Below are 25696 nucleotides of genomic sequence, written 5' to 3' on the forward strand. Positions count from 1 at the left end.
TAATGTCAAAATAGTATTAGTATGGACTAAAGAATGCATGTCGCTCTGTTAATTTCTTTTCCTAACAAACTGAAGAACTGTTTGCAGTTATTTTTGTAGCTGCCGCCAGCTTAGCGGATCTCAAAAAAGTGAATCTAGGTATAAACTCAGTCTCTTGTTTTGACATAGACGTACGATCGTTAGGTAGCGCTGTTTCTTGTTAACTGCGTACTTCTCAGGTACGGACTTTTAGCTTAGTACCTGGATCTGTTAAATTACCATTTCAAATTAGGTTATTCTTTTCCTTCTAAGGTGGGGCAAACCCTTAGCTATTGTTCCTTTTGCAGACTTCAGACTTCCTTCTTATTCATAGGGACCAAGGTGAAAAAAACTTCCCTTTATTTGCTATTGATTAAGATGCGAGCCTTTTATTTGTAAATAAATGCCCCCTGGCTCCACCGTGCACCACCCCAGTGCATTCTGGGTAGGCTGTAAAGGACGGCCCCCATTTTCTCTCCCTCCCCCCCACTAACCGCCGCTCCCGCCAACAGTCAAAGCAGCTTCCTGCTACCGCCCGCCCCTCTCTCCCCAGCTCCGTCTTCGATATAAAAGCCCCACCCCGGGCTCCAGTCCGCACTGCTGCCCTTCCGAACCCTCAACGTCGGCCAGAAGGTAGAGAAAAAAAAGGACAAAATGGTGAGTGCTTGCGCAGATGGAGTCACGGTTCTGAACCGGCGCTTATGTACGTTTTTGCTGCAGTTTAAGAAGCAAGATTTAAAATAAAATAAGGAAAAATTAAAAAGAGGATGCTGACTTACGGTATGTGGGTGTGGGTCTAGTAAGGGCTACGTGGACTTACTGTGTCCCTTGAAGAACTGGAACAGGCAGGAGACTGACCGGGGGGTTGGGCAGCGAGCTAGCTGCGGTGAGGCGGGGGGGCATACCGTGCAGGAAAGCCACATCGAGCCAACCTTCATGTCTGTTTTATCTGTAGTGCTAGAAAGGGACAGCATGCCATCTTGCTATAACGTTTTATATTGCTTTAGAAATGAAATAAACCGTTTGTAGGGTGGGGGGACCAGGCCGCATCCTGCGGCGTAGCGGACTGGCGGCGGGATAAAAGCAATCCGGCCCGCTTCTCTGAAAAGGCGCAGTCAGATCTCTGCGTCTGTTACACAAAGCAGGGCGTGCTGACTGCTGGGGGGAGGGGCGGTCCGGCCCGGGGGTCCCCCCCCCCTCTCTGGCGCGTGACCGCCCGTTTCCAGGGGAGATCGGGTGCGACCTCTGTTCCGCGCGCCGCTGGGACCATTGATGCGAGGCTCACGCGCAATTCGGTCAGCTCTGTGCTCACCGTTACTACAAAGACCGGCATGAAGAGGCTGGATTATAGTTATATTATGCTAAACTATATTGTTGACATCTGTACAATGCACACGTTAAGTTATAAGGTAACATTAAAGTGCTTCTCTCCAGACTACATGCATAACGGATTAACGTTTTGGTAACACTTTACTTGACGGCACAAAACTCGATTTATACTGAAGTGCATATCAAGAATAAATATTGTCGTTGCGTGAGGTACATACAGTTAATGAAGAAACATTGGATGAGTGCATAAGTAATGCTTAGTTTCTAGTTAATTAATAAAGTGAGTTTACTACACTGTGTCCTTCAAGTAAATAGTTACCAATATTTGTTTTTAGTGTTTGAAACAGTTATGATGTATTCATAACTGTGGGTTTGTGATACTTTTAGTTTATAACTAGCTTTGCATATTTAATATAGTATGTATAATGCTATTTTTATGCTGCATTAATGAAAGAAAGGCTCCCTACATTAGTGTGCACATCTAAAATGTGACCATATTTTTATATTGAAATTTTTTTTAATGTCAGATGAAAATCAGCTTTATTCTCCAAATGCAGTGCTTGTCTGAGGAATGTTCTGGTATGTTTGGTCATGGTCTATCAAAACCACGCAGAACCCTGTGAAGCTTTTCAGCTTGGTTATCTTGCATTCAGTTATGCTGAAGTGAAGGCAGCAAGGTGAAGATGTGTGTGCAGTGTGCTGCTCACACGTGGGTGAGGGGATGGGTTTTTTCCCTCTTTGATTGGTTCAGGAGAACAAAGAGTGAGTCTTGCTATTTGATTGGTTCACGGGACAAGAAGTGGGTGGCTGCCCCTCCTTTTGCCATTAGCTGATGTTCACCATACGGATGTGGCAGTTTCGCACAAGTCAGTTCTGTTCCTTGTTTAAAACTTTCGTACATGCAGATGAACTTTGCACATTTAAAAAAAGAATTTGAACAAATGTATCTTCGTAGGGGCATTTAATTACAGCTCCCCTTTCAAATATGTTTTGGCAGGTCTGCTAAAAACGATGGGGAAACAGAAGTGGTATAAGAGGAAGATTGTCGACAAAATGAAGGGATCCCAGGGGAAATACTATAGTGCTTTTGTTTGCTGCTGGCTAATTCCCAAATATCCTACAGTCAGGATTTGCTCAGCACTGTTACTGTGGCTTGCTGTCAGTTTACAGAACAGGTTTCTTCAGGATGCAGCAACGGTTAAATATTGGTTGGCTTTTATATAGGCAGTGACATTGCCTTCGGCCTGAACGTTTATCCATTCACTATTGGATAAGAGAGCCCAGTACTGTAACTACCAGATAAACAAAAGCTTGACTGTTCTTTTTTTCCCCTTCCAGCGTGAATGTATCTCAATGCACGTCGGCCAGGCCGGAGCCCAGATGGGCAATGCATGCTGGGAGCTGTACTGCCTGGAGCATGGCATCCAGCCGGATGGCCAGATGCCCAGTGACAAGACCATTGGTGGAGGAGACGACTCCTTTAACACCTTTTTCAGCGAGACTGGTGCTGGAAAACACGTCCCCAGGGCTGTGTTTGTGGACCTGGAACCCACTGTCATTGGTACTGAACTCGCTCCTCATCTCTGCTATAGTACAACAGTGCTTCTTGATGTCTGATTTTCACTGCTATACTTGGAAGGCTAAGGACTGGGGTCTCGATCTTTCCTCAGATGAGGTGCGCACAGGGACCTACCGTCACCTGTTCCACCCAGAGCAGCTCATAACTGGCAAGGAGGACGCTGCCAACAACTATGCCCGTGGGCACTACACCATCGGCAAGGAGATCATTGACCTGGTTCTGGACAGGACACGCAAACTGGTTAGCAATATTTAGAACTTTACAATAGAGAAAGCATTATGTGAAGGGAGGGGGTTCAGGTATATATTACATTGTGGGGACAGTGTGATTGAAAACCTGTTTTTATGTTGGTTCACTTTTTTTTTGGTCCACAAAAGGGGGGGGAAAGTCTGTTTTATAAAATGACTTAACTAAAAATGTTGTATTTTGCTTGGTTACTTACGGTTGACGTTTTTTTATTTTTTCCTTCTCATATTTATTACTTTTAGGCTGACCAGTGCACTGGGCTCCAAGGGTTCCTCATCTTCCACAGCTTCGGCGGTGGTACTGGCTCCGGGTTCACATCCTTGCTGATGGAACGCCTCTCTGTCGACTATGGAAAAAAGTCCAAGTTGGAGTTCGCCGTCTACCCAGCACCCCAGGTGTCCACTGCTGTGGTGGAGCCTTACAATTCCATCCTGACCACACACACCACCCTGGAGCACTCCGATTGCGCCTTCATGGTGGACAACGAGGCCATCTACGACATCTGCCGCAGGAACTTGGACATCGAACGCCCCACGTACACCAACCTCAACAGGCTTATCGGTCAGATTGTTTCCTCCATCACCGCCTCCCTGCGCTTTGACGGAGCCCTGAATGTGGACCTGACTGAGTTCCAGACCAACTTGGTGCCCTACCCTCGTATCCACTTCCCCTTGGCCACCTACGCCCCAGTGATCTCTGCTGAGAAGGCTTACCATGAGCAGCTGTCAGTGGCTGACATAACAAATGCCTGCTTTGAGCCAGCCAATCAGATGGTGAAGTGTGACCCCCGCCACGGCAAGTACATGGCCTGCTGCCTGCTGTACCGAGGAGATGTGGTGCCCAAAGATGTGAACTCTGCTATTGCCACCATCAAGACCAAGCGCACCATCCAGTTTGTGGACTGGTGTCCTACTGGCTTCAAAGTTGGTATCAACTACCAGCCACCTACTGTGGTGCCCGGGGGAGACCTAGCCAAGGTTCAGAGGGCTGTGTGCATGCTGAGCAACACCACTGCCATTGCTGAGGCCTGGGCCCGCCTGGACCACAAGTTTGACCTGATGTATGCCAAACGTGCCTTCGTCCACTGGTATGTGGGAGAGGGGATGGAAGAAGGAGAGTTCTCTGAGGCTCGTGAAGACATGGCTGCCCTGGAGAAAGACTACGAAGAGGTGGGCACAGACAGTGTTGGTGAGGAAGATGAGGAAGGAGAGGAATACTAAGGAGGAAGAACCACCCATCTGTGCTGACCCTGCATTCCAAAACTCCCGACTTTAATTAGTTACTTATGGACAATAAATCATTCCATAATGTCAATGAGCATTCCATGAACCTACATCAACAGAGCACTCCAACAATGCTGTTATGGGTCTATGTTTGAAATAAATGCAATTTTAAAAAAGACTTCCAAAAACCTGTATTTATTTGGTGGTTATGAGAGAAGCGTAACTTACAGCGATTACCTTAATGAAAGTTCAAGCAGGTTTATTGATTCCCAACACGGAATGACCTGCACCCAAATGTAAAAAGAATGAATCCAGAACAATATGAATCCAGTCACAATCACATTTAGCAAACAAAATTGCTTATACATCAATAGAAGTCAGTCAGACACACTGTAATCTGCCTAGTCAGCAATGAGACCATATGACACAATGTTTCACATCCCAGTCCTTGGGGACCCCAGACACTCCATGGGACCTGGGAGGGAGCAAAAATATGGATTATCTGGGTGCCCTTGAAGACCAGGTTGAGGAAACGCTGTCAAAAATGTTTTACTTAAGAGTTCCTTATACTACCCGTAGTCTAACCACTTCATATGTTCCAGGTGTGTCTCAGTCTGCTTAAGTAGGGTGTGGTCTGTTGGGATGTGGCTGCAAGGAGTGTTGACTAGAAGCTGGTGTGACTCTTACACACCCAAGGGTTTGCAAAAACACCCAAAATATGCAAAGTTTGGGAGTTGTAGATTCCATTTGTTCCATTGGCTTTGTGCTACAAATGTAGAGGAACATTTGTTTCTTCAGTCATGCACAGCACACAGAACAACCGACAGTGTACAAGTGAATAATAAATGGATCTGCAACAGTGCAGTGAAAACAGGTTACATTTAGATATTATCCACATAAAGTGTAGGTGTGATTAATATTACAGTGGTCCGTATTTGGCTATTATGTGTACAGCTTGCAGGATAAGATTCCTATCCTGCAAAGTTTCCTACTAGACTCTGGGTTGAGGAGAGATTGAGGCTAGGGTTAGATGGCTGCTGAAATATATTTTGCTTTAAGTCAGCGGTAGATAAATGTGTATCCGGTTGATGGATGGAAGCTCATTTACAATGGTCTCGGCTGACATTGCAGCCCTTTGTAAGGCCTTCCTTTCCTGAGCTGATCTTGATCAAATTTATCTCCATGAGGTCCCTAAGAAAAAAGGTTTCTTAGGTCACTAAGAAAAAATTGGGTGTCTGAAGCCCCTCCCCCAAATCGGATCTAGAACCACCTATTTTTCAATATAAGTTTGGAAGTGTGACCTGGCCATTATTCATTCTTAGGAGGAGACCATCAAACGAAATAATGCGTCTGTATTTTTAAACGACCGAGGAACAGACTGGGATGAGCAGAAACCCAAAAATCAGCATTTATACGGGAAGTGATTGGAATCATTTCTGCAATTTTTGAAAAGACGAAAAGGGAACACATAGCCCAGCTCACAGCAAAGACTGTTTGCCTTGAGGAGTCTTGCCATCTATTAATCACACCATTTGCCTCATAAAACATTCACAGCAAAGCAAATATGCTTAACTATTCACAAGGCTATTTAGGGTTAATATAATATTCTATTATATTATAGTAAGGAATTATATTTTATTTACACAGTTCCTATATTTTGTAGTAGCCAGGCATTTATTTTTTATTGACCTGCCATATATTAGTATTTTGTCAAATCTGCTAATGGTTCCAGGCGGAATAGGGTAAATAAGCCAATAAATATAATAATCCTGACTACCAAACACGATTCACATAATTTAAGGTGGGTCTGCCTCCTGCTGACAGGATGCGGAAACGCATGAAAAGTCTCGCAGTGCTGTGAAGAATAGAAAAAAACTTTTTGATTTCCCCTCACAATAATCAAATAACAATATAAGAAGAAGAAATCCCATAAATGTTGTATAGGAAGTTTGAGAATGAATATAAAATGTTTTACTTCCTACCAAATTCCGTCTGTCCAACGCTGTCTGGTTTAATAACAAAAACTTTACTTAACTGTAAATCAATTACTACAGTAAATGCTAATACGTGCAGCTCTTAGGAGACTTTTGCCGTCGTTCTTTGTTTACACAGCGAAAATGACTTATAATAATTTGCATTATGAAGTAGGGCCTAACGACGCCTATTTAATGCAGTGTTATTTTTTTGTATTCTTCCAGGTTCTGAAATTGTTCCAAATGGGGCCAAGTCCACACATTGCACGCTATTTTTTCTTAGTTTCCTCGAGGACAGCATTCGTTCTTAGATTTAGTCCATCTTTCAGTCAGTTATAATTAGTAATCGTCGATAGATGGCGTCGCAGCCTGATTCAAAACCCCAATCGTAATCATGTTCGCTCAATTTCTTTTGTCAAGGAGACCTAAACGATAAAAACATGTGTGATGCCGAAATTTGGGTTAATTTTCTAAATGAAACACATTAGGCCCAATGATCATCTAGTGTGCATGTTTTACGACACCATCAGCTATATTTGTTAATATTTTGTTGGATGATAGGTCAAACGTTAATTAAACAAATCTACCATATAGCATATATTTTAACTCTTTTTTCCCTTTACCATTCGGTGGGAAGTATTAGTTACCCGAATAAGATTGCTATATAAACATATAAAAATGCGACTAATAAAGTATAGACGAACAAATACTTTATCCTCCATAATCTGGACTCTACACCAATACTCAAACTAAAACAAAAGTAAAAGTTGTGATGAGTTTAGATCAAATATAGCCTACAGGTAAAATAAAGAGCATGACTAGATGTTTTCGGCATCCATAGACACTCTGATTAGAGGTAGGGGTATTTGGTTGGGGTTTTCCTAGCTGTCACCGATGTAATATTGGTGCATAATTAAAACGCGGACACACGGCATCTCTGACCTGAATGTTATATTAATTTCTCCTGGACGCTTTGCTTAGCTAATGTGACGTAAGGGTGCGAGTTCGATCCCCTGCAGACGGCGCAGTGCTGCGGGTTACATGATCGTCGGGCCGTTTTTTTTTTTTTTTGACACCACTTTCGGTTTTTGGCGTATATAAGAGCGCTAGGAATACAGGGCTTCAGGAACAGGGAAAACGCACGATCGGGCCGAGCTTTGATGGGCTACTGCATCCTCCGTAGTGACTGATCTAGTTAGGAGTGCCAGTCACGGAATCGGTCTTATTTCTCGGCCATTGGAGAAGACGGAGACACGCCATATGGTCTATTAATCGGATTATATCAAGGTAATGTGTCAGTATTTTATGGATCCAATAATAATACACGATGTAACGAACGTTTTTTTCTCAGTCAAAATACATTTCAGACACTGAAACGTTCCTAATCTGTCTGTAATTCCGTATCTCTTGTACAGCCTTCCCAGTGTCCTGATGGTTCAAAACAGCTTTCGTACTTGATCTGGGAATATGATCTTTGTCATGAGTTTACATTCCGCATTTCTGTGGAGATCGTAAGCAAGTCGCGTCTCTTTTCGCCGAGAAGCTGCAGCTGTCAGGAGCCATAATGACCAAAGTAATGCGGAGTTGGAAATAACCGTGCATTGTTTTCGCTTTCCAGAGGGGTCGGGGTTTGTGTGTACCGTATACACAATGCTGGGCTTGGCGTGAAACGCACTGTCGATGGTCGGCTGTTATCTATTGGGCCTGGACTATGACCGTTTCTTCCCAGTCTAATAAAAATAAAAACGATTGCACGTGGTGTTACCAGTAATCCCCCCGGCACGCCCATTCCCGATATTGTAGATCGGTTATAGCCTGTGGTGGGTCTGTCTTTATAATTTACTATTTTAGGACGCTCGTGTGGTGAGGTAGGGTAACAAATCTGCAGGCATTAACAAGTGACCGGTTTTGTACTTTAGCATTTATGAATCGTTTATACGGGCATTAATAATAAGGTATAAATAAGGTAATTTCGGCGGTATGTATCCTACAGTAAGAAAGCAGGCCAGGTAGCGGTTTCATCTAATCCGTCTAATTTTGCAGGTTAATAAAAGGCGGGGTGAGACATGGTGGATTACTATGACATTTTGGGGGTGTCACGGAATGCCTCTCCAGAAGATATCAGACGGGCGTAAGTAAGGCGCAGATATTGCCGTTTCTTGTAACTGGATTGAACAGCACGTTTTGCCATCATACCCAGTGAAAGGGCCCCACGTCTGTCTGCCCACAAGTCCGCTCAACATGGAATAAAATGCGCTGTGGTTTGGGGACAGCTGTCGGACGCCTGTGCCTAATTTTGGCTCATGTTCCTAAACATGATGATGTTGAATCAGTTGCCAAAAGAAGCTATTGATCATATGACGGTTTCGTCAACTTTAAATAATGTCAAAACGTGTTCGTTGCCACAGCTTCAGGACCGCGTTTCGCATGCCTTGTCTGGAATGAGAATATAAAATATTAATTTTGGCAGAAGCTAGTGTATATCTGCTTAATTTTTGTTAGCCTGCACATTCGTTATTAAATTGCGCTTGTGTCAACAAAAAGAGAACTACATAGCTCACAGACACCTTTTGTGCTGACACAGAACACTGAGTGAGTATTTAATCCTTGGCAGCAAATTTAGCTGTTCATATTTAGTTAAATATTCTCCTTATTACTAACCCGAGGTGATGCAGTGCAAAACAGCTTTGAGAATGTGATAGTTTGTAAAAATACAGTGCTGTTTGTGCTTCACCAGGCGGCCAAATGTGTGCTTGTGTGTCTCAAGGTACAGAAAACAGGCTCTGCGATGGCACCCAGACAAGAATCCCAACAATAAAGAGGAAGCAGAAAAGAAATTCAAGGAGATCGCAGAAGCGTATGAGGTTCTGTCTGATGGTAAGAACTGGGCCCAACTCGTGGTTTAGTGGATCTTAATATCAGTTCACAATCTACTTATGTTTTACTCAGTGGGCTAACATCCCATTGGTCCTGGCGCCCTGTGTGAAGCTCTGATGTAAGGATAAGCGTTTTCTCTCTCTCAGGCAGGAAGCGGGAAGCATATGATAATTATGGCAAAGAGAGCACATGCAGTTCAGGTGAGCTGCACTTATGTCCAAGGTTGAGCGATATCTCGTAGCATAATCTGTGTTTTGATGGCAGTGATTACTAAGCTTGGACTTCCCCAACAACCCACAGTGCCTCATTGTTTCATGTCATGTGTCCGTGATCTCCCACAGGCTCGAGTGGACCCTCCAGCCCAGGAGAATTCCCCGGATTTACATTCACATTCCGCAGCCCAGAGGAAGTATTTCGGGAGTTCTTTGGTGGCCAGGATCCTTTCGCCAGCTTTTTTGGTGAGCGCCTGAGAACGTGGGGAGAAACATCTCCACAATGGGTGCTTTGTGTATTTGTGCAGATGACGGCATCAGAATGGAAATGAGTTATGGGTCTTAAAAATTGCCCTTCAATAAATAAGGTTATTTTAATCGAATTGAATGGAAAAACCACAGGATGTTACTCCAGCACATTGGAAAGCATATCAACATTCATTTGGTGAAGCAATTAATTCAAGAAAGTCATTGTTCATTTGTTCATTATTTACTTTAGTTGTAATAGCAGTTAGGGTCTCAAAGGGGCAGTAAATTTCCTGAAACATTCCATTCCATGGGAAGTTAAGCTGGGAAATTTTGTAAATATTCAGTTAGAAACTTTCCATGAGAATTACCAGGAATATATGGGAATTAACAGAAAATTCCCAGAATTTTGCATCTCTAATAGCAGTCAGGCATTATTTTCTTTTCTAGAACTAATATGCAGTATTTAGTTCATACAGGTTGGCAGCATCACATGAAGTTGTTCTGTTCTGTGATGCTTTTGTTATTGTTGCGTGTGGGCCTTACTTTAGCTTGTGGACGCCCTTAAGTCTGTTTTCAGACATTCTCCTCATGAAGCACCTGCAATATTTAAAACTCAAGCATTACAGTCAGGCAGCTGAAAGTGAAATTCAGGACATACTGTGGACCTGGGCATCTCCAGCTCTGCCTTTCTGATCTAGCCACCAGCCCAGAGCGTCATCACATCTCAGCTGTCCCTCGTGTCCCCCTGCAGATGACTTTCCCTTCGGGGGCATGCACGGAGGGATGACGAATGGCGGCCGGCACAGTGGGTTCTTTGGGTATCCCGAGCCCCCGTTCCACTCCCCCAGTCGGCTCTTCTTTCCCGCACCCCAAAGTGAGTCTGTGCTGTCACCCTGAAGGACAGACAGGTCCTGTACGAACAGGCAGATGCTAGCAGGTGTGCATTTTTCACCCGCAGTCAGTGGTGTACCATACACGGTGTGTGAGGTGTGTACACACCCCCTGTCATGAAAATTTTACATTTTTTGCATGTGAAATTCAGAAAAATTATGTTTAGGACCTGTGTTCCCTATCATTGTGAAATCCCGAGAGTCCTTAAACCACATCCTGAGACAGCGAATAATGGTTCCTTGCTGTTTTGCGCACATTGTTCACATGTACTGTAAGCAATATAAATCGCAGTTTCAACATGATTTTGAAGTTCGGTTTACAGCAGTTAAAAATAAAATCACTGTAATCACAATGAATTAGCTAAAATGTCTGCGGCTATGCACAATGATTTAAAATATAGTATATACAGTTTACTGTTAAAAACCTGTTCTTAAGAAACGTGAATATAGGTTGGGTGGTGCCACAGTTGGGGGCACTGGGAACTAGGTGTTGAAAGGTTGGATAGACACGGTATGCAGCTACTGTCAAAAATTCCTGGCTACGCCAGTGCCTGCAGTGTAAGCTCACTGGCTCCACCCTCTCTCTCCTCCAGTGGAATTCACCTCTTTCCCCCCCATGGGAGGGATGGCCAGAAGGGAGTTCGTAGGCGGTGGGATGGGCCACTTCAAATCCGTCTCCACCTCCACGCGCATCGTTAACGGAAAGTGCACCACCACCAGAAAGTCAGTTTCCATCAGCGGCGCAGTGCTGCAGTGGTCATGCCCAGGGGTGGATTAAGGTGCACAGAGGCCCCTAGGCTACAGTAGTCTGTGGGCCCCCCAACCCCGCCCCCCTCCGCGCCAATGGGGGCCCCCTTGCAGGCTGGCACACGTGGGGCCCCTAGGCTTAAGCCATATCTAGCCTGTGCGTTAATCTGCCCCTGGTCATGCCCTCTTCCCGCCTTTCCAGTCTCTGCCAGTGACGTTTCCGCTTGTGCTTAACTTTGTGATGCATTCTTGCCTGATAGAATCGTAGAGAACGGGCAGGAGAGAACGGAGATCGAGGAGGACGGGGTCCTGAAGAAGGTTCTCATCAACGGTAAAGGTGCTCATTTCAGCTTTGTGATACTCTCTCTGTGCCCTCCCTTTTCTTTCCCCATAATCACTTTTGCATTGTCTCGTGCAGGTGTGGAGGACGAAATGGCCCTGGGTATCGAGCTGAGCCTTAGGGACTCACCTAGAAAGTTGGCCCAGCAAAAGAAGTCCATCCAGGATTCATCTAACAGCAAGCCAAAGGCCTCCCCCCGGCAGAAGCACAGCCCCGCCCACAGATCCAGCCCCCGCTCCCGAAAAAGCAGAGTTATAGAAGAGGATGAGCAGCTGCAGGTGGCAATGGCCTGCAGCCTGTCAGAGTTGCGAGATGGCAGTCCTGGTGGGCGTGGGACTGGGAACAAGAAGGGCAAGGTGGTCAGGGACCAGCCCAGAGCCGCGAATGAGAGGATGCGGTCAGAGAAGGACAACACCCCCCCCTCGCGAAGAGATCCCACAGATCCTGTGATCAGCCGTGGTGTTTATGGGGCCAGCCAGGGTCCCAGCAGACCCCGAGAGGATGAAGAGAGCAACCGGCCCCAGAATAATGTCAAGAAGAAACGAAAGTGCAACTGCGTGGTTTGTTGACATGTGCATGGAGAACCAAGCAGCAAGAGTGGAGTAGTGGCGGCCATCTTCCAAGCGTGTACCTCACTTCCATGTTAAGCCCATGTTCTCAATAGTCCAGTGCCTTGACTGAAAGTATCTTGTCTGTGACCCACCCGCCTTCACCATCTCATGGGACACGCCTTCCTAATGTGTTTTGAGGTGGACCGCATGAAGTTACAGTAAATAGACATTTGATGCTGATGTCACCCCCAGCCCCACGCTGACACCTTGCTCTCCTTCAGCCGCAGTGAATTTGCTTCATGTTCTCTGTATTGCCTTCCCGCCCCTCTCAGAGGCCCCCTGCCTGTGCGGACTAAGCTGCTCCTTGTTTTAGTCGTCTTCACAGATGCCTGTGAAATGGCCCTGTGTTGAGCCTGTGGAAATGTATTATTTTTCTAGGCTCCTGTAGAAATATGAAATAATACTTATAAAAATGGGAAAGGAAGTGTAACACAGATTTTGTTTTTTTTTACATTAGTTTCGTTGGTTTAAAGGAAGCTCGAATCTGACAGTAATATTAAATTACTTTAATCTACTAAATGTCAGAGGATTCTTACATCAGCTGGGAAACTAATTCATCCATAAATGTCTATAGGACTTTTTTTCCAGAATATTGACACCTTTCTTTACATATATGCTAAATCGGGTGCTGCGGAAATGCCCGGGCCATACTGAAGTGTTCACGTGAATTCTGCATGTGCATTGCCACCGAATTCTGCAACAGTGTTACTCACATCCGTTAATAATGCTAAAATTAAGCTTACTTTTTCACATTTTTTCTGTCATTCAGTGCCTTTATGTGTGATAAAGAACATGGTGAGGAAGATGGCAATTATTGCCTCAGTTTGGATGGGAACTTATATGAAGTGCGCTAGGCTTTCGTATTGTGGTTTTGGCAGAACGTTTTTGTCAGTAATTTTTGTATTTACAGCATCTGTATTGATCGAAAGCACATTGGTCTTCAGTCTGTAAAAAGAGAGGCCTTCCTTTTGCATGACTTTTCTCACTGAGACTCTAAGGCTCAGCGGATGGACCCAGGTTCAGCGGATGGACTGATGATGCTTTGCGATGGAATTCCCTTGAAACAGAGGAGACTGTTGTATAAACACAAAGTTATAATGCCCCATGATTGACAGGGAATGCTTCGAATAGCTGTCATCCACACTTCATTAACAGTATCATTGTCATTTCTGCTAAACACCCAAAGCCAGTTTCTCGTAGTGATACCGGCGTGGAGCTTTACTGAGCAGGAACAAAGCAGGGCTAGATGGGTAACGGAAACAAAACACAGTTTTTGATTCAGTGACAGTCATATATCTATGTCTTGTGATTAAGGGTGATTCTGTTGCACCTGGAGAAAATAAAAGTTATAAAGTTACCTTCTGTGGTACCTTCTGATTGGAAGCATGCCAACATAACGCCCATTTTCAAAAAAGGGGATAGAAGTAATTTGTCAAACTATAGGCCAATCAGTCTAACTTGTATAACTGGTAAAGTTATGGAGGCTATAATCAAAGAGAAAATGGTAGATTACCTGGACTCAAATAACATTTTGAGGGATAGCCAGCATGGATTTAGGAGAGGTAGATCCTGTTTAACAAATCTGTTGGAGTTTTTTGAGGAAGCTACTCAGGAAGTTGATGATAAGAAGGCCTATGATGTCATCTATTTAGATTTCCAAAAGGCTTTTGATGTTGTTCCCCACAAGAGGCTCTCACTTAAACTCAAAGCGACAGGTATTTTAGGAACTGTAGCGACTTGGATTGATAACTGGTTAACGGATAGGAAGCAGCGAGTAGTTATAAGAGGCTCGATGTCACAGTGGGCCTGCGTTCATAGTGGGGTACCGCAGGGTTCAATTTTAGGACCACTTTTGTTCCTAATTTACATAAATGATATAGACACCAATATATACAGTAAACTGGTGAAATTTGCAGATGACACCAAGGTGGGTGGTGTAGCAGATACTGAACTAGCGGCTCAGCAGCTACAGCGGGATCTTAATTTAATTAGTGACTGGGCTGACACCTGGCAGATGAAATTTAACATAGACAAATGTAAGGTACTCCATGTAGGGAGCAGAAATATAAAGTACAGGTATTTTATGGGACCTACTGAAATAAAGGTAGCTGATTATGAGAAAGACCTTGGTGTGTATGTTGATGCTTCCATGTCTCATTCTCGCCAGTGTGGGGAAGCAATAAAAAAGGCCAATAGGATGTTGGGGTACATCTCCAGGTGTGTGGAGTTTAAGTCAAGGGAGGTAATGCTAAGATTATACAATTCCTTGGTGAGACCTCACCTAGAATATTGTGTACAGGTTTGGTCACCATATCTTAAAAAGGACATAGCGGCCTTAGAAAAGGTGCAGCGTAGGGCCACAAGAATGATTCCTGGTCTTAGAGGAATGTCATACGAGGAAAGGTTATTTGAGCTAAATCTGTTCAGCCTCAAGCAAAGGAGACTGAGGGGGGACATGATCCAGGTCTATAAGATTCTAACAGGTTTGGATGCTGTTCAACCGAATAGTTACTTCAGCATTAGTTCAAATACAAGAACTCGTGGCCATAGGTGGAAATTAGCGGGAGAACATTTCAAACTGGATTTAAGGAAGCACTTCTTTACACAGCGTGTAGTCAGAGTATGGAATAGTCTTCCTGATAACGTAGTGCAAGCTGAATCCTTGGGTTCCTTTAAATCAGAGCTAGATAAGATTTTAACAACTCTGAGCTATTAGTTAAGTTCTCCCCAAGCGAGCTCGATGGGCCGAATGGCCTCCTCTCGTTTGTATAGTTCTTATGTTCTTATGTTCTTATGTTCTTATATAAAAAGAAAATGTGTGTTTTTGATGAGCAGTCTCTGATTTGTCAAGTCCAGGATAAACCGAGCACGACCTCCCAGGTGACCTCTCTCCTGTTCTTCAACTCCATTGGACGGATTGGAGAAATACAAGGCGGGGCTTTGTGGGGAAGTTTGTCGTAGAAGGGCACAACGATGGAGGCCGGGTACTTCCTGCTCACTCTCACATCAGTCTGAACACTAACCTGGAGCTGCAGCACTAAGTGCCCTGTGGAAATGGCCTGGCACCGTGGCCCAAGGTTCACTGGGATTCACTTCACGCTCCTTTTTTAGACTTGCAGTGTCCACTCTGGGCATGTGGCTCTTAGAAACAGGCTTGCAGTCTGACGGAGTCGCTCCTGAATGTGTGGAATGCTGGGAAGCAGCTGGTTTGAATGGTCTCAAAATCACCCACCCCCCAATCCTTCTAACATATACTGTCTACATTCCTGTTGCCCAATTTATACAACTGCCCTTGAAATGTATTGGGAACTCATTGAGGGGATCAGCTCTTCACTGGATAATGTTTCACTGTACAGCCAAAAATGGGCATGTTTTAAATTACTTAATAATTTCTCATGTACTGTAGTTCTGTGTGTGGGGGGAGTATGTGTTTTATGTTGGCTGTGAATAGAGACCTATCCACAGCCCTAAGTCCATGGCTAACCTGGCTGTCCTGTGCTCCTGCAGTCATCTGTCTTGTGGGGGCACACAGGACTGTGGGAGGGGCTCCCAGGGACAATCTGTGTCCTTTTGCTCCACGGCTGCTCTAGCCGCTAAACCGCTAACAGATTTTTGACAGAGACAAATGCAAGAGAAGCATCCAGCCAATAACTGGATAGTGAGAGATGCTTCCAGCCAATGAATAGCCGTGTCATCTGGCTCCACCCCCACCCACAGAGCCAAGGCCGAGAAAAAGAAGGCCAGTCACACGCTCTCTGCGTTGCACGACATCACAAACTTTATTAATCACAGGAAGTTACAAAATAGTATATTTTCTTTTTTTCTTATTTTCTGTTTATTTGCTACATAAAATACAGTGATACAAGGAGAAGTTTTAGCAAGGTCAGGGTAGATTTAGCTGAAGCAGCTGAAACCAGATGAAGGCAGAGGGTAAGTGGAGAGGGGTTTCTTGAAACTGGTCTAACTGTGGAACAGAGGAGCACAGGAACATCTCCATGGTAACCTCCGAAACCCAAACCTCCAATCAGGAGCCTCCAGGTGACAGCCAGGCCCCGAGAACAGCAAACGGACCGAATATCAACAGTTCAGCGTGTTTAGCTGGGGCACAAAAAAATCCTCCATGTGTCCTGCATTTAATCCTTCAATATTAAGGCCATCTTTATTATCCCTGTAGCGGAAATCACAGACCCAGTCCTTACTACTCAACACTTTAACCCTATTATTGTTCAGTAATATAGAAATTAGTGCATATTTTATAAATTCATTGTCTGAGGGCACCAACAAACCAACAAAACGTGCTGAGTGTATCCTGGAGTCTGAGTGTGTCCGACCGGGCCGCCCTGGAGTCTGAGTCTATCCGACCAGGCCGCCCTAGAGTCTGAGTCTACCCGACCGGGCCGCCCTGGACTCCGAGTCTGTCCGACTGGGCCGCCCTGGACTCTGAGTGTGCCCGACCGGGCCGCCCTGGAGTCTGAGTGTGCCCGACCGGGCCGCCCTGGAGTCTGAGTCTATCCGACCGGGCCGCCCTGGAGTCTGAGTGTGTCTGACCGGGCCGCCCTGGAGTCCGAGTGTGTCGGACCGGGCCGCCCTGGAGTCTGAGTGTGTCCGACCGGGCCGCCCTGGAGTCTGAGTCTATCCGACCGGGCCGCCCTAGAGTCTGAGTCTATCCGACCGGGCCGCCCTGGACTCCGAGTCTGTCCGACCGGGCCGCCCTGGAGTCTGAGTGTGTCCGACCGGGCCGCCCTGGAGTCTGAGTGTGCCCGACCGGGCCGCCCTGGAGTCTGAGTGTGCCCGACCGGGCCGCCCTGGAGTCTGAGTCTATCCGACCGGGCCGCCCTGGAGTCTGAGTGTGTCTGACCGGGCCGTGATGTTTCTTAGGTTAGGTGTACTCTATTAAAATGCATTTTCACCTTACAATATTTTCGCCTTACGATAGGTTTATCGGAAGGTTTATCGGAAGGTTTATCGGAAGGTAACCCCATGGCAACCGGGGAGAGACTGTATTGGCCGTACATCTACCAGCTCTGTCTTCTCCACTCTGACTTTTAACAGTGTAACATCAGCTGCTGTTATATGTTTGCAGTGTGATTCTTAATTGATTTCTTTTTCTCTGTTATGTGTTCGGACCTATAACCACATTGGGTTGAGCACTTCACAGGAACCGAATTTTCAGTTTGGTGTTGAGAGATTTGCAGCGTTAGTGTAGAGTGCTATACTAGGTGGGTCTGTTTGGACCGGATCTGCTGTGCGTCACGTGACCCAGAAAATGTGACGCTGAGAGAGCTGGGCCCTGCCTGTCTGTTTGCACCTGTCTGCTGTCATGGAGGTGGGGGTCAGGGTGTTCGGTAAGGCATTCAGTACGTCACTCAGAAGGGGAGGGGGGCGAAGGCTGAGAGGAGCCACTTTGTCTTTTGTTTAATGGGGGTCAATACTGGGTGTAAATGTTTCCCTCATATGGATTCCTTGGGGGGGGGAGGCAGTGTGTGATTGAATGTAAAGGAAGGGGGCCACAGGAGAGTGACTGGGGGGGTTATGGATCACTGGGGCAGCGCTTTCAGGATGGCGTTGACCTCCTCTGCCACAGCCGTCAGGGCAAACTCAAACTGGTCCTGCGGAAAGAGAGGTGGGGGTGAGGGGGGTGGGGTTAAGGAGACGGGGGCATGAGATGTGTAGAAGGGCAGCAGCCACGACCTACCTTGGTGTGCACCATCCCAGGCCTCTGGTCACGGACGTGCTCCAGAGTGGCAGCGATGTCAATCTCCTTCACGCCTGAGGAGGTGGGAATGTGGGGCTGAGTGCAAACCCTTCACACACACACACAAACCCGCTCGCACACACGCACACACACACACACGCATACATGCACGTATGCACGCATGCACACACACGCACACAGGAGGTGGGAATGTGGGGCTGAGTGCAAACCCTTCACACACACACACGCATGCACACACACACTCACACGCATGCACACACACGCATGCACACACACACTCACATGCATGCACACACACGCATGCAGACACACACATGCACACACACACACACACAAGCATGTTGGGTAAACATATCTTTTTGGGGACCACTCATTTATTTCTATGGGAAAAATGCAAATGCTAACTATGACAACCTTAACCCCTACCCTGCCCTAACCATAATACAAGAGTTTTTGCATTTTTAGTTTTTTCATAGCAGTCACCGATTTTTATAAAATAGAGTTTTCCCTTATGGGGACCAGGAAACCGGTCCCCATAAGGGAAAAAAAAACGGATATTTATCACGTTATGGGGACATTATGTCATTATGACATTATGTCCCCATAAGGATAGGTAAATCCACTCGCGCGCACACACACACACACACACACTTTCCATAGGACATAAAAACACTGAAACACAGTGAGAACATGCTTATGCTCATCATCTCCTGCTTTCCTGAGTGAGAAACTCCAGTGGGGCCATAGAAATAGGAGACAGTCAAGCATGCAGGTCCTACACAAGAGGGGAGCTACTCACCTTTGGCCATGCGATTGAGAACCATGTCGATCAGGATGTAGGTGCCCGTCCTACCTGTGCCATCACTGCGTGGGACCGAGAAAGCCATCAGATAATTATGAAACGTAACAAAACAGCTAAATCTGGGAACCTTATGCCATCTGGTGGAGGATGTCGGCATTGCACCTTTCAGTTTACCTGCAGTGCACGATGATTGGGCAGGATCGCCCTCTGTAGCACTTGTTTACCTTCCTGAGCAGCGTTATAGAGAAGAAGGCGAGAGAAGAGAAAGGACAAGCAGGTCAGGGTGCTGTTAGCCAACAGTGATGACAACAATAATGAGAATTCACTCAGTAGCATGTGGCTAAGCTAACATTTAAGGTTTATCTTGAAGGTGCCTGGGGTTTCGCAGGCTGGGAGGGGGCTTGAGGTGCCCTGGGGCCTGACAGAAAATCTGAAGGACCAGCAGGTGACTGGCTGGTGAGGACACCTGAGGAGGGGAGGTAATGGCAGGGGGGCATGCAGTGGATTATCCCACTATAACATTGATCCTGCTGCAGTCACACCTGCCAATGATCATTTTTGTGACTATGCAACTGGACCTAGATTACAAGCTGCAAATCACAAAAATGACACTGGCAGGAGTGTAAACCGATGGCCCTTTGGGGGGGGGAGCAGGGTGACACTGCAGAAGGCTGAGTGTGTGGGGTGGGGGTTACACACGAAAGACCGAGGAGCTGGAAGACAAACTGGAAAGAATTAGGCTGTTGCGATGCCAGTCGGCACCCTGAAGCCTGGTTAGCAGTCAGAGCAGATGACAGTGAGGATTAAATCGGCCAACTGGACCGAGCTCCAACCGGGGATTCAGGACAAGCGCCGGCTGTAGTCGACCGCATTGCTGACCACGTGCCGCTGTTTTCAAACGCCCAGGTGCACGTGCGTGTAATTAGCCTGTGCACGCACAGGGGCGGTGAGGGAATTATAGAGGCTGGATGCTTGAATCTATTCTCTTTGATTTAGCTCTATATAGCACCCTTCTTAACACAGCTGCTCCAAAGAATTTAGCAAAGATTTAACGCAAATAGCATCACAGGCTGGTGTAATGCTTAAAATTACACAGCTGTAAAAGTCAGAGTGGAATAGATCCTGAAGGGAATGCAAGAGGCACACTGTGACAGCTCCAGTGCCGGAGTGCTCGGGCCAGCAGAATGGTAGTACCTGCGGAAGTCCAGCAGGGGGCGTGTGGAGTTGGGGATGCCCTGGGCGGGCCAGCTGAGGAAGTGGAACTGGGTCAGCGTGCGTGTCTCCTGCGTCTGCACATTCTTCAGGTAGAAGCTGCGCACCAGGAAGTCGTTACACCAGATGTGCTCTGAGACCAGGTTGACCTGGGAGCCGGGCAGTACGCAGTCAGGGTTGACGGTACACGCACACGCTCACGCACGCATACATACATGTGCAGTTCGGCGGACACCAACCTCGTAGATGTGGTAGAGAGACGAGCCCTCGTCAGGCCAGTAACGATCACACTGCTTCTCTCCATCCTCAACCAGAGCCGTCATCATGACGATGACCGTACAACCACTCTCCCACACCATCTACAGCAACACCAACTATGTTACACAGCATCTATAATGTAACTCACACTGTCACACACTAACTACAGTATAACACCCTCTGTTACACAGCATCTACAATGTAACTCACACTGTCACGCACTAACTACAGTATAACACCCTCTGTTACACAGCATCTATAATTTAACTCATACTGTCATATACTAACTACAGTATAACACCCTCTGTTACACAGCATCTATAATGTAACTCACACTGTCACACACTAACTACAGTATAACATCCTCTGTTACACAGCATCTATAATGTAACTCATACTGTCACACAGTAACTACAGTATAACACACTCTGTTACACATAATCTATAATGTAACTCACACTGTCACGCACTAACTACAGTATAACGCCCTCTGTTACACAGCATCTATAATGTAACTCACACTGTCACACACTAACTACAGTATAACATCCTCTGTTACACAGCATCTATAATGTAACTCATACTGTCACACAGTAACTACAGTATAACACACTCTGTTACACAGAATCTATAATGTAACTCACACTGTCATGCACTAACTACAGTATAACACACTCTGTTACACAGCATCTACAATGTAACTCACACTGTCACGCACTAACTACAGTATAACACCCTCTGTTACACAGCATCTATAATGTAACTCATACTGTCATATACTAACTACAGTATAACACACTCTGTTACACAGAATCTATAATGTAACTCACACTGTCACGCATTAACTACAGTATAACGCCCTCTGTTACACAGCATCTATAATGTAACTCATACTGTCACACACTAACTACAGTATAACACACTCTGTTACACAGAATCTATAATGTAACTCACACTGTCATGCACTAACTACAGTATAACACACTCTGTTACACAGCATCTACAATGTAACTCACACTGTCACGCACTAACTACAGTATAACACCCTCTGTTACACAGCATCTATAATGTAACTCACACTGTCACGCACTAACTACAGTATAACACCCTGTGTTACACAGCATCTGTATTTCTATGGGAAAAACCCTAATCCCAGCACGGACAACCTTTACCCCTATTCAGCCCTAACCTTAACCTTGTTTAACCAAACAAATTATAAGAATTTTGCCACTTTTAGTTTTTTGATTTCAGTCACTGATTTCTATTACAGTTTTTTTCAGTCGCTAACAAGCGTTTGTCCAAACAGTTGTCACATTTTCAAAACTCTAAACACAATTAGCACAGCATCGGTCTTTTGTGGCCATACCATTCACACATTTCATGTCGTTTTCACCCAATATGCAGTCAGTGAACACATTTCCACAATGCTTACATTTTCTTAACAGACAAGCTATACCTCCCAACAAAATTATGGACTGTTTTTGTAGTATTTACGAATGTTAACACACAACATCCCACAATAGCAAAAACAATATTCCAAACCTTAGATACAGTATAAAAACCTCTGCTTCTGCAATATCAGTTCAAAAACAATATCAATATCAAAAATATATCTCAGCTGATAATAAACAAACAATTGAATAATTGACACACAGCTGATTTATGTTGGGTAAATTGGGCCAACCACAGCTTATTCCATTCTGGCTTAGACTCAGTGGGGTTTATAAGGCAAGACCTTGAGTAGTGATGTTTTTGGAAACATGTGGCCTAACCCTGAAGATCGCAGAGATTAGATGCTAATTTTTTGCCTTTTTTTAGCCCCCCTCCCCCTCCCCCCCTTTTTATCTTGGCTTTTTGCTGTTGTTTTTTTGTTCAGAATGCTCTTGTGTGTTTCATGGATATTTTGTTCACTGTAAGCAATACTGTAAAACTTTTTCTGTTCTATCATACCGTGTTTCTACTGTACCTCCTGTAGTAAACAGTAAAGAAAAAAAAACTTGTTTGCTTTTTACTGTAATGCTTTTGAATGTGAACATTACTGTACATGTGGACATACAGTTACCAACCAAGACATTTCTGGTGTCAAAATGGTGGATTGCATGTCTTGCCTGCAAATACCTGTAAAACTGAAACATAAAAGTCTATGCAGTTTTTGTAATGTCAATAATTGCCAGTATTTTGAAACCTGGTGTACTTTGATTGACTGCATGTACCTTGTGAAGTGAAAACAAGTGTTATTCTTTGACAGAATAATTTCATTTTGAGTCAGATTTATAGTGTTTTTGTAAAGTTAGTGTGTGCAGAGAAAGATGTGTTCTATTTTGAAATGAAGAGTTAGTATATATTTAACAAAATGTATTTTTGAGAAGAAAATTATCCATTTGGCCAATTGTGTTTTGTAGGTGTGAGTCTGTGTTAAGAGTTTAGAAAAAGTATCTGAAGTATGGGTAAGCGCTTGTTAGCGATTGAAAAAAACTGTAATGTTATCAGGTAATATACGTATACAACCTGCCTCATATTATATCATCCAGGACTGCCTCATATAACACACATCCAGCTTCACTTCCAACACACACAATGAAACACTTGAGAAACACGCACAAGTGCACAGAATCACACGACACACTTACACACGGATGTGCAGCGCGCGTGCAACACAGACCTGCCAGAAGTCCGAGATGGTGTGTGGCAGGGGCCCCTGGGTGGCGATGTAAGCCGCCATTCGGGGGTCGTGCTCGATCTAGACGTACAGACACAGAGATGCCAGGCAAACAACAGAATGAGAAAAACGCTGATTCTTTGTAACTGTGCTAAATCGTTACAATCCAGCTCCCAAGAACCTTGGGATTAGCCAGCACAATACATTTCATCAGAAACATATATACACTTTGGCATTAGGTCCAGATGGGTCCAGCTGATAAAAATTACCATAGTAATCAGCCCCTAATAATGACGATATCTCATTGGTCGGCTGGCAGAAGGTTTGAATAGCGCCGTGTTTTTTGATGTGTAAGAGTGTGCAGGATTAGTCTGGTGACCATGTCAGACGATCGATCTGAACACAGCTGAAGAGAGAAGAAAAAATGAAATTTTCCAGTTTTATAACATTTTTCATTATGGCTTTCAGCGTACGGGTGGGACTGGTTTAATCTGCTGTATGTCTCCTATGGGTGATTGTGAAGCAACTCTAACAGGTTTGAAGGTCATAAATATCAATGATCATCTTCATCAGCACCCATATGAAGGACGTTTATATCTAAATGAGACTGGTCTTCTGGAAAAAGGAGACAGTCCCACACTTTCTGCTCTGTATGTGGTTGGCTTGGCCTTGTTTGAGGACAATTTCCACCTGGCACAGTTGTTAAAACATTATTATGACCGCAGGACTGAAACAGGGCCAAAGTGTTCACGCTGACAGACCATCCAAAGCAACAAGCGCTCATGGAAGTTTTACAAAAATGTTCTGACGGCAGAAGGAAAAATTATTGGTCCAAAAAGATAACCAGGAGGTGGGTCTAAGCAACTAGAGGAAGTGGGGCCAATCAATCAGATGTCTTGGTTCCACCTTCTCTAGTTGCTTGGACCCTCCTCCTCTACAATCTGATTTGTTATCTCTCTGAACCAATCATTTTTCCCACTGCCCTCAGAACATTTTTGTGTATTTAAAACTCCCACGAGTTCAACAAGGGCACCGGCAGACTTTGAAACAGTCTTTGCCACTGTTGGATGTTTTGTAAGATTACAGGACTTGTTATAACTAAAAGATGGAAAGGTGTAGGCTGCCAGACGGCAAGCTGTCATTCAGGTTTTTTCTGGGGATTAATCCATCAAAGCGAAAAGTGCTCGTTCTCATTACATACGGGCAGACTGCCATCCCCACCCCCTGCCCCCAACTGGCATGTAAATGCTAATGTATTTAAAAGCAGTTCAGCTTGATCACAGTGCTCCGCTTCGCTTTAATGATGAATTTCACCACAAAAAACGTTTGGCTCAGCCTCCCACTATGCACCAGGCCCGCTCACGGCAATCGCCATGCCAATGGTGCCAATACTCACGATGGTGCTGGCATTGATGTAGTCGGCCCGCGAGGGATTGATCTCAGCCTTCAGCTTCACCCGGGAGTGGTCGTCTGTAACAGAGCCACGCGGGATGATTTACACTGGGGTGGGGGCTGGGGGGCGGAGTGGAAGATCGTGGAAGAGCCGGGGCACTCACAGGGCACAAAGTCAGGGTTGCGGTTCTTTTTGTGGTTACTGTCGCTCTGGGCGACGGACGCGGAGCTGGGCTCGGCCTGGTAGGCGCGCAGAGCCTCCCACTCTCTCAGCAGCCTGTCCCTGTTTTTCAGATGGTCTTCCATGTAGGCCTGGCCAAAGAAAGAGGGGGGGAGAGAAGATAGGGGGACAGAGGGCAATAGGGGAAGAGACGGGAGGGGAGACACGGAGAGAGAAAGAGAGAGAGGAGAGGGGGACACAGAGAGAGAAAGAAAGAGAGGAGAGGGGGATAGAGAGAGAGAGGGGTGAGGGGGGATAGAGAAAGAGAGGGGGGGTAGAGAGAGAGGAGGTGAGGACAGAGAAAATTAAAAACAGAAAGAGGAGAGGGGACAGAAAGAGAGAGATAGAGAGGAGAGGAGGGACAGAGAGAAAGAGTGAAGGGGCAAAGAGAGAGAGGGATAGAGAAAGGAGAGGGGGACAGAGAGGAGAGGAGGACGGAGAGAGGAGAAGGGGATAGAAAGAGGGAGAGAGACAGAGGTCATTGGGGAACCAATCAATGTATATGTACTGTATCACTTGTATATGTACTTTTGTATATATGTATGTATTTATGTATACATGGATATTTTGTATATATGTATGTATTTATGTATTGCAACAAAAACTGGAGGTTGTGAGCTTCACAAAGTTGAAGTTCCAGGCTGAAACTCCACCCACAGCCCCCCTCCGTTAAACCGCTTGGTACTAATTACTTTTACTTTTTCAAGCTTTTACTGGCTCTGTTCATTCCCGCTACACGGGGCTGGCGTGAGGCGGCCGCGCACTGACCAGTATCATGTGACCGGTGGAGATGTCCATGTTGGACTGCGCCGGCTCCTCACACCAGGAGGGGGTGCTGCTGTGCGAGCTGGGGCTGGGCTGCGCTGCGTCGCTGAACTGAGACGACACACTGCTGACGCGAGACGTGTCCGTGCCGCCGCCCCCCCCACAGCCCGCGTCCTGCCGCGACGACGACTTGGTGGCCATGTGCTGGCGGCATAACTCCTGGGGGAGAGACGGGGGGTCACTCATTATCATCACTATTATTATTATTATTATTTTTATTATTATAGTAGTAGTAGTAGTATTATCAATGGCGTTTCAGCAGTGATGAGCTTTTCAAACTCCTCAGATCGTCATACCTGCCCAGGGCATTGGAAGAAA

The 25696-nt window shown here is 45.5% G+C and overlaps 3 protein-coding genes across 6 annotated transcripts in view; 2 read left to right on the forward strand and 1 right to left on the reverse strand.

Annotated features, from left to right (window-relative positions):
* Positions 1–525: 525 nt before the first annotated feature.
* On the forward strand, positions 526–4573 carry LOC111852233 (tubulin alpha chain). Its single transcript, XM_023827888.2, has 4 exons — positions 526–675; positions 2686–2908; positions 3018–3166; positions 3415–4573. The coding sequence occupies exons 1-4, from the start codon at positions 673–675 to the stop codon at positions 4390–4392; spliced, it is 1353 nt and encodes a 450-aa protein (XP_023683656.2). The 5' UTR covers positions 526–672; the 3' UTR covers positions 4393–4573.
* A 2697-nt stretch (positions 4574–7270) lies between these two features.
* On the forward strand, positions 7271–13652 carry LOC111852235 (dnaJ homolog subfamily B member 6-like). 3 transcript variants are annotated; one of them, XM_023827890.2, is made up of 9 exons: positions 7271–7655; positions 8412–8499; positions 9136–9245; positions 9392–9445; positions 9587–9703; positions 10458–10580; positions 11190–11319; positions 11604–11680; positions 11762–13652. In XM_023827890.2, the coding sequence occupies exons 2-9, from the start codon at positions 8435–8437 to the stop codon at positions 12250–12252; spliced, it is 1167 nt and encodes a 388-aa protein (XP_023683658.2). In that variant the 5' UTR covers positions 7271–7655; positions 8412–8434; the 3' UTR covers positions 12253–13652. The 3 variants fall into 3 exon arrangements, with proteins under 3 accessions (XP_023683658.2, XP_023683660.2, XP_023683659.2); XM_023827892.2 differs by having other exon boundaries at positions 7279–7655; positions 11604–11674; XM_023827891.2 differs by lacking the exon at positions 7271–7655 and adding an exon at positions 7696–8236.
* Positions 13653–16048: 2396 nt separating this feature from the next.
* Positions 16049–25696, reverse strand: part of LOC111852230 (receptor-type tyrosine-protein phosphatase-like N) — a 35332-nt gene continuing 25684 nt past the window's right edge. For both annotated transcript variants that reach the window (XM_072700210.1, XM_023827882.2), the window contains 10 exons: positions 25322–25537; positions 24498–24645; positions 24338–24411; positions 22945–23022; positions 20264–20383; positions 20007–20173; positions 18987–19040; positions 18810–18874; positions 17990–18063; positions 16049–17903 (listed from right to left, as the gene is read on the reverse strand). In XM_072700210.1, the coding sequence (XP_072556311.1) occupies positions 17832–17903; positions 17990–18063; positions 18810–18874; positions 18987–19040; positions 20007–20173; positions 20264–20383; positions 22945–23022; positions 24338–24411; positions 24498–24645; positions 25322–25537 (1068 nt within the window). In that variant the 3' untranslated portion in view covers positions 16049–17831. The remainder of the gene's footprint in view (positions 17904–17989; positions 18064–18809; positions 18875–18986; positions 19041–20006; positions 20174–20263; positions 20384–22944; positions 23023–24337; positions 24412–24497; positions 24646–25321; positions 25538–25696) is intronic.

Source organism: Paramormyrops kingsleyae, chromosome 16, assembly GCF_048594095.1.
Source record: "Paramormyrops kingsleyae isolate MSU_618 chromosome 16, PKINGS_0.4, whole genome shotgun sequence".
In the NCBI taxonomy this organism is placed as follows: Eukaryota; Metazoa; Chordata; class Actinopteri; order Osteoglossiformes; family Mormyridae; genus Paramormyrops; species Paramormyrops kingsleyae.

Excerpts from the sequence above, each read along its gene's own strand:
- LOC111852233 (XM_023827888.2), top strand. Across the intron at positions 2,909-3,017 it reads CCTGGAACCCACTGTCATTG|ATGAGGTGCGCACAGGGACC; the intron begins GTACTGAACTCG and ends ATCTTTCCTCAG. Across the intron at positions 3,167-3,414 it reads TGGACAGGACACGCAAACTG|GCTGACCAGTGCACTGGGCT; the intron begins GTTAGCAATATT and ends TATTACTTTTAG.
- LOC111852235 (XM_023827890.2), top strand. The coding sequence starts at position 8,435 with ATGGTGGATTACTATGACATTTTGGGGGTGTCACGGAATGCCTCTCCA. Across the intron at positions 9,246-9,391 it reads GTATGAGGTTCTGTCTGATG|GCAGGAAGCGGGAAGCATAT; the intron begins GTAAGAACTGGG and ends TCTCTCTCTCAG. Across the intron at positions 11,320-11,603 it reads AAGTGCACCACCACCAGAAA|AATCGTAGAGAACGGGCAGG; the intron begins GTCAGTTTCCAT and ends CTTGCCTGATAG.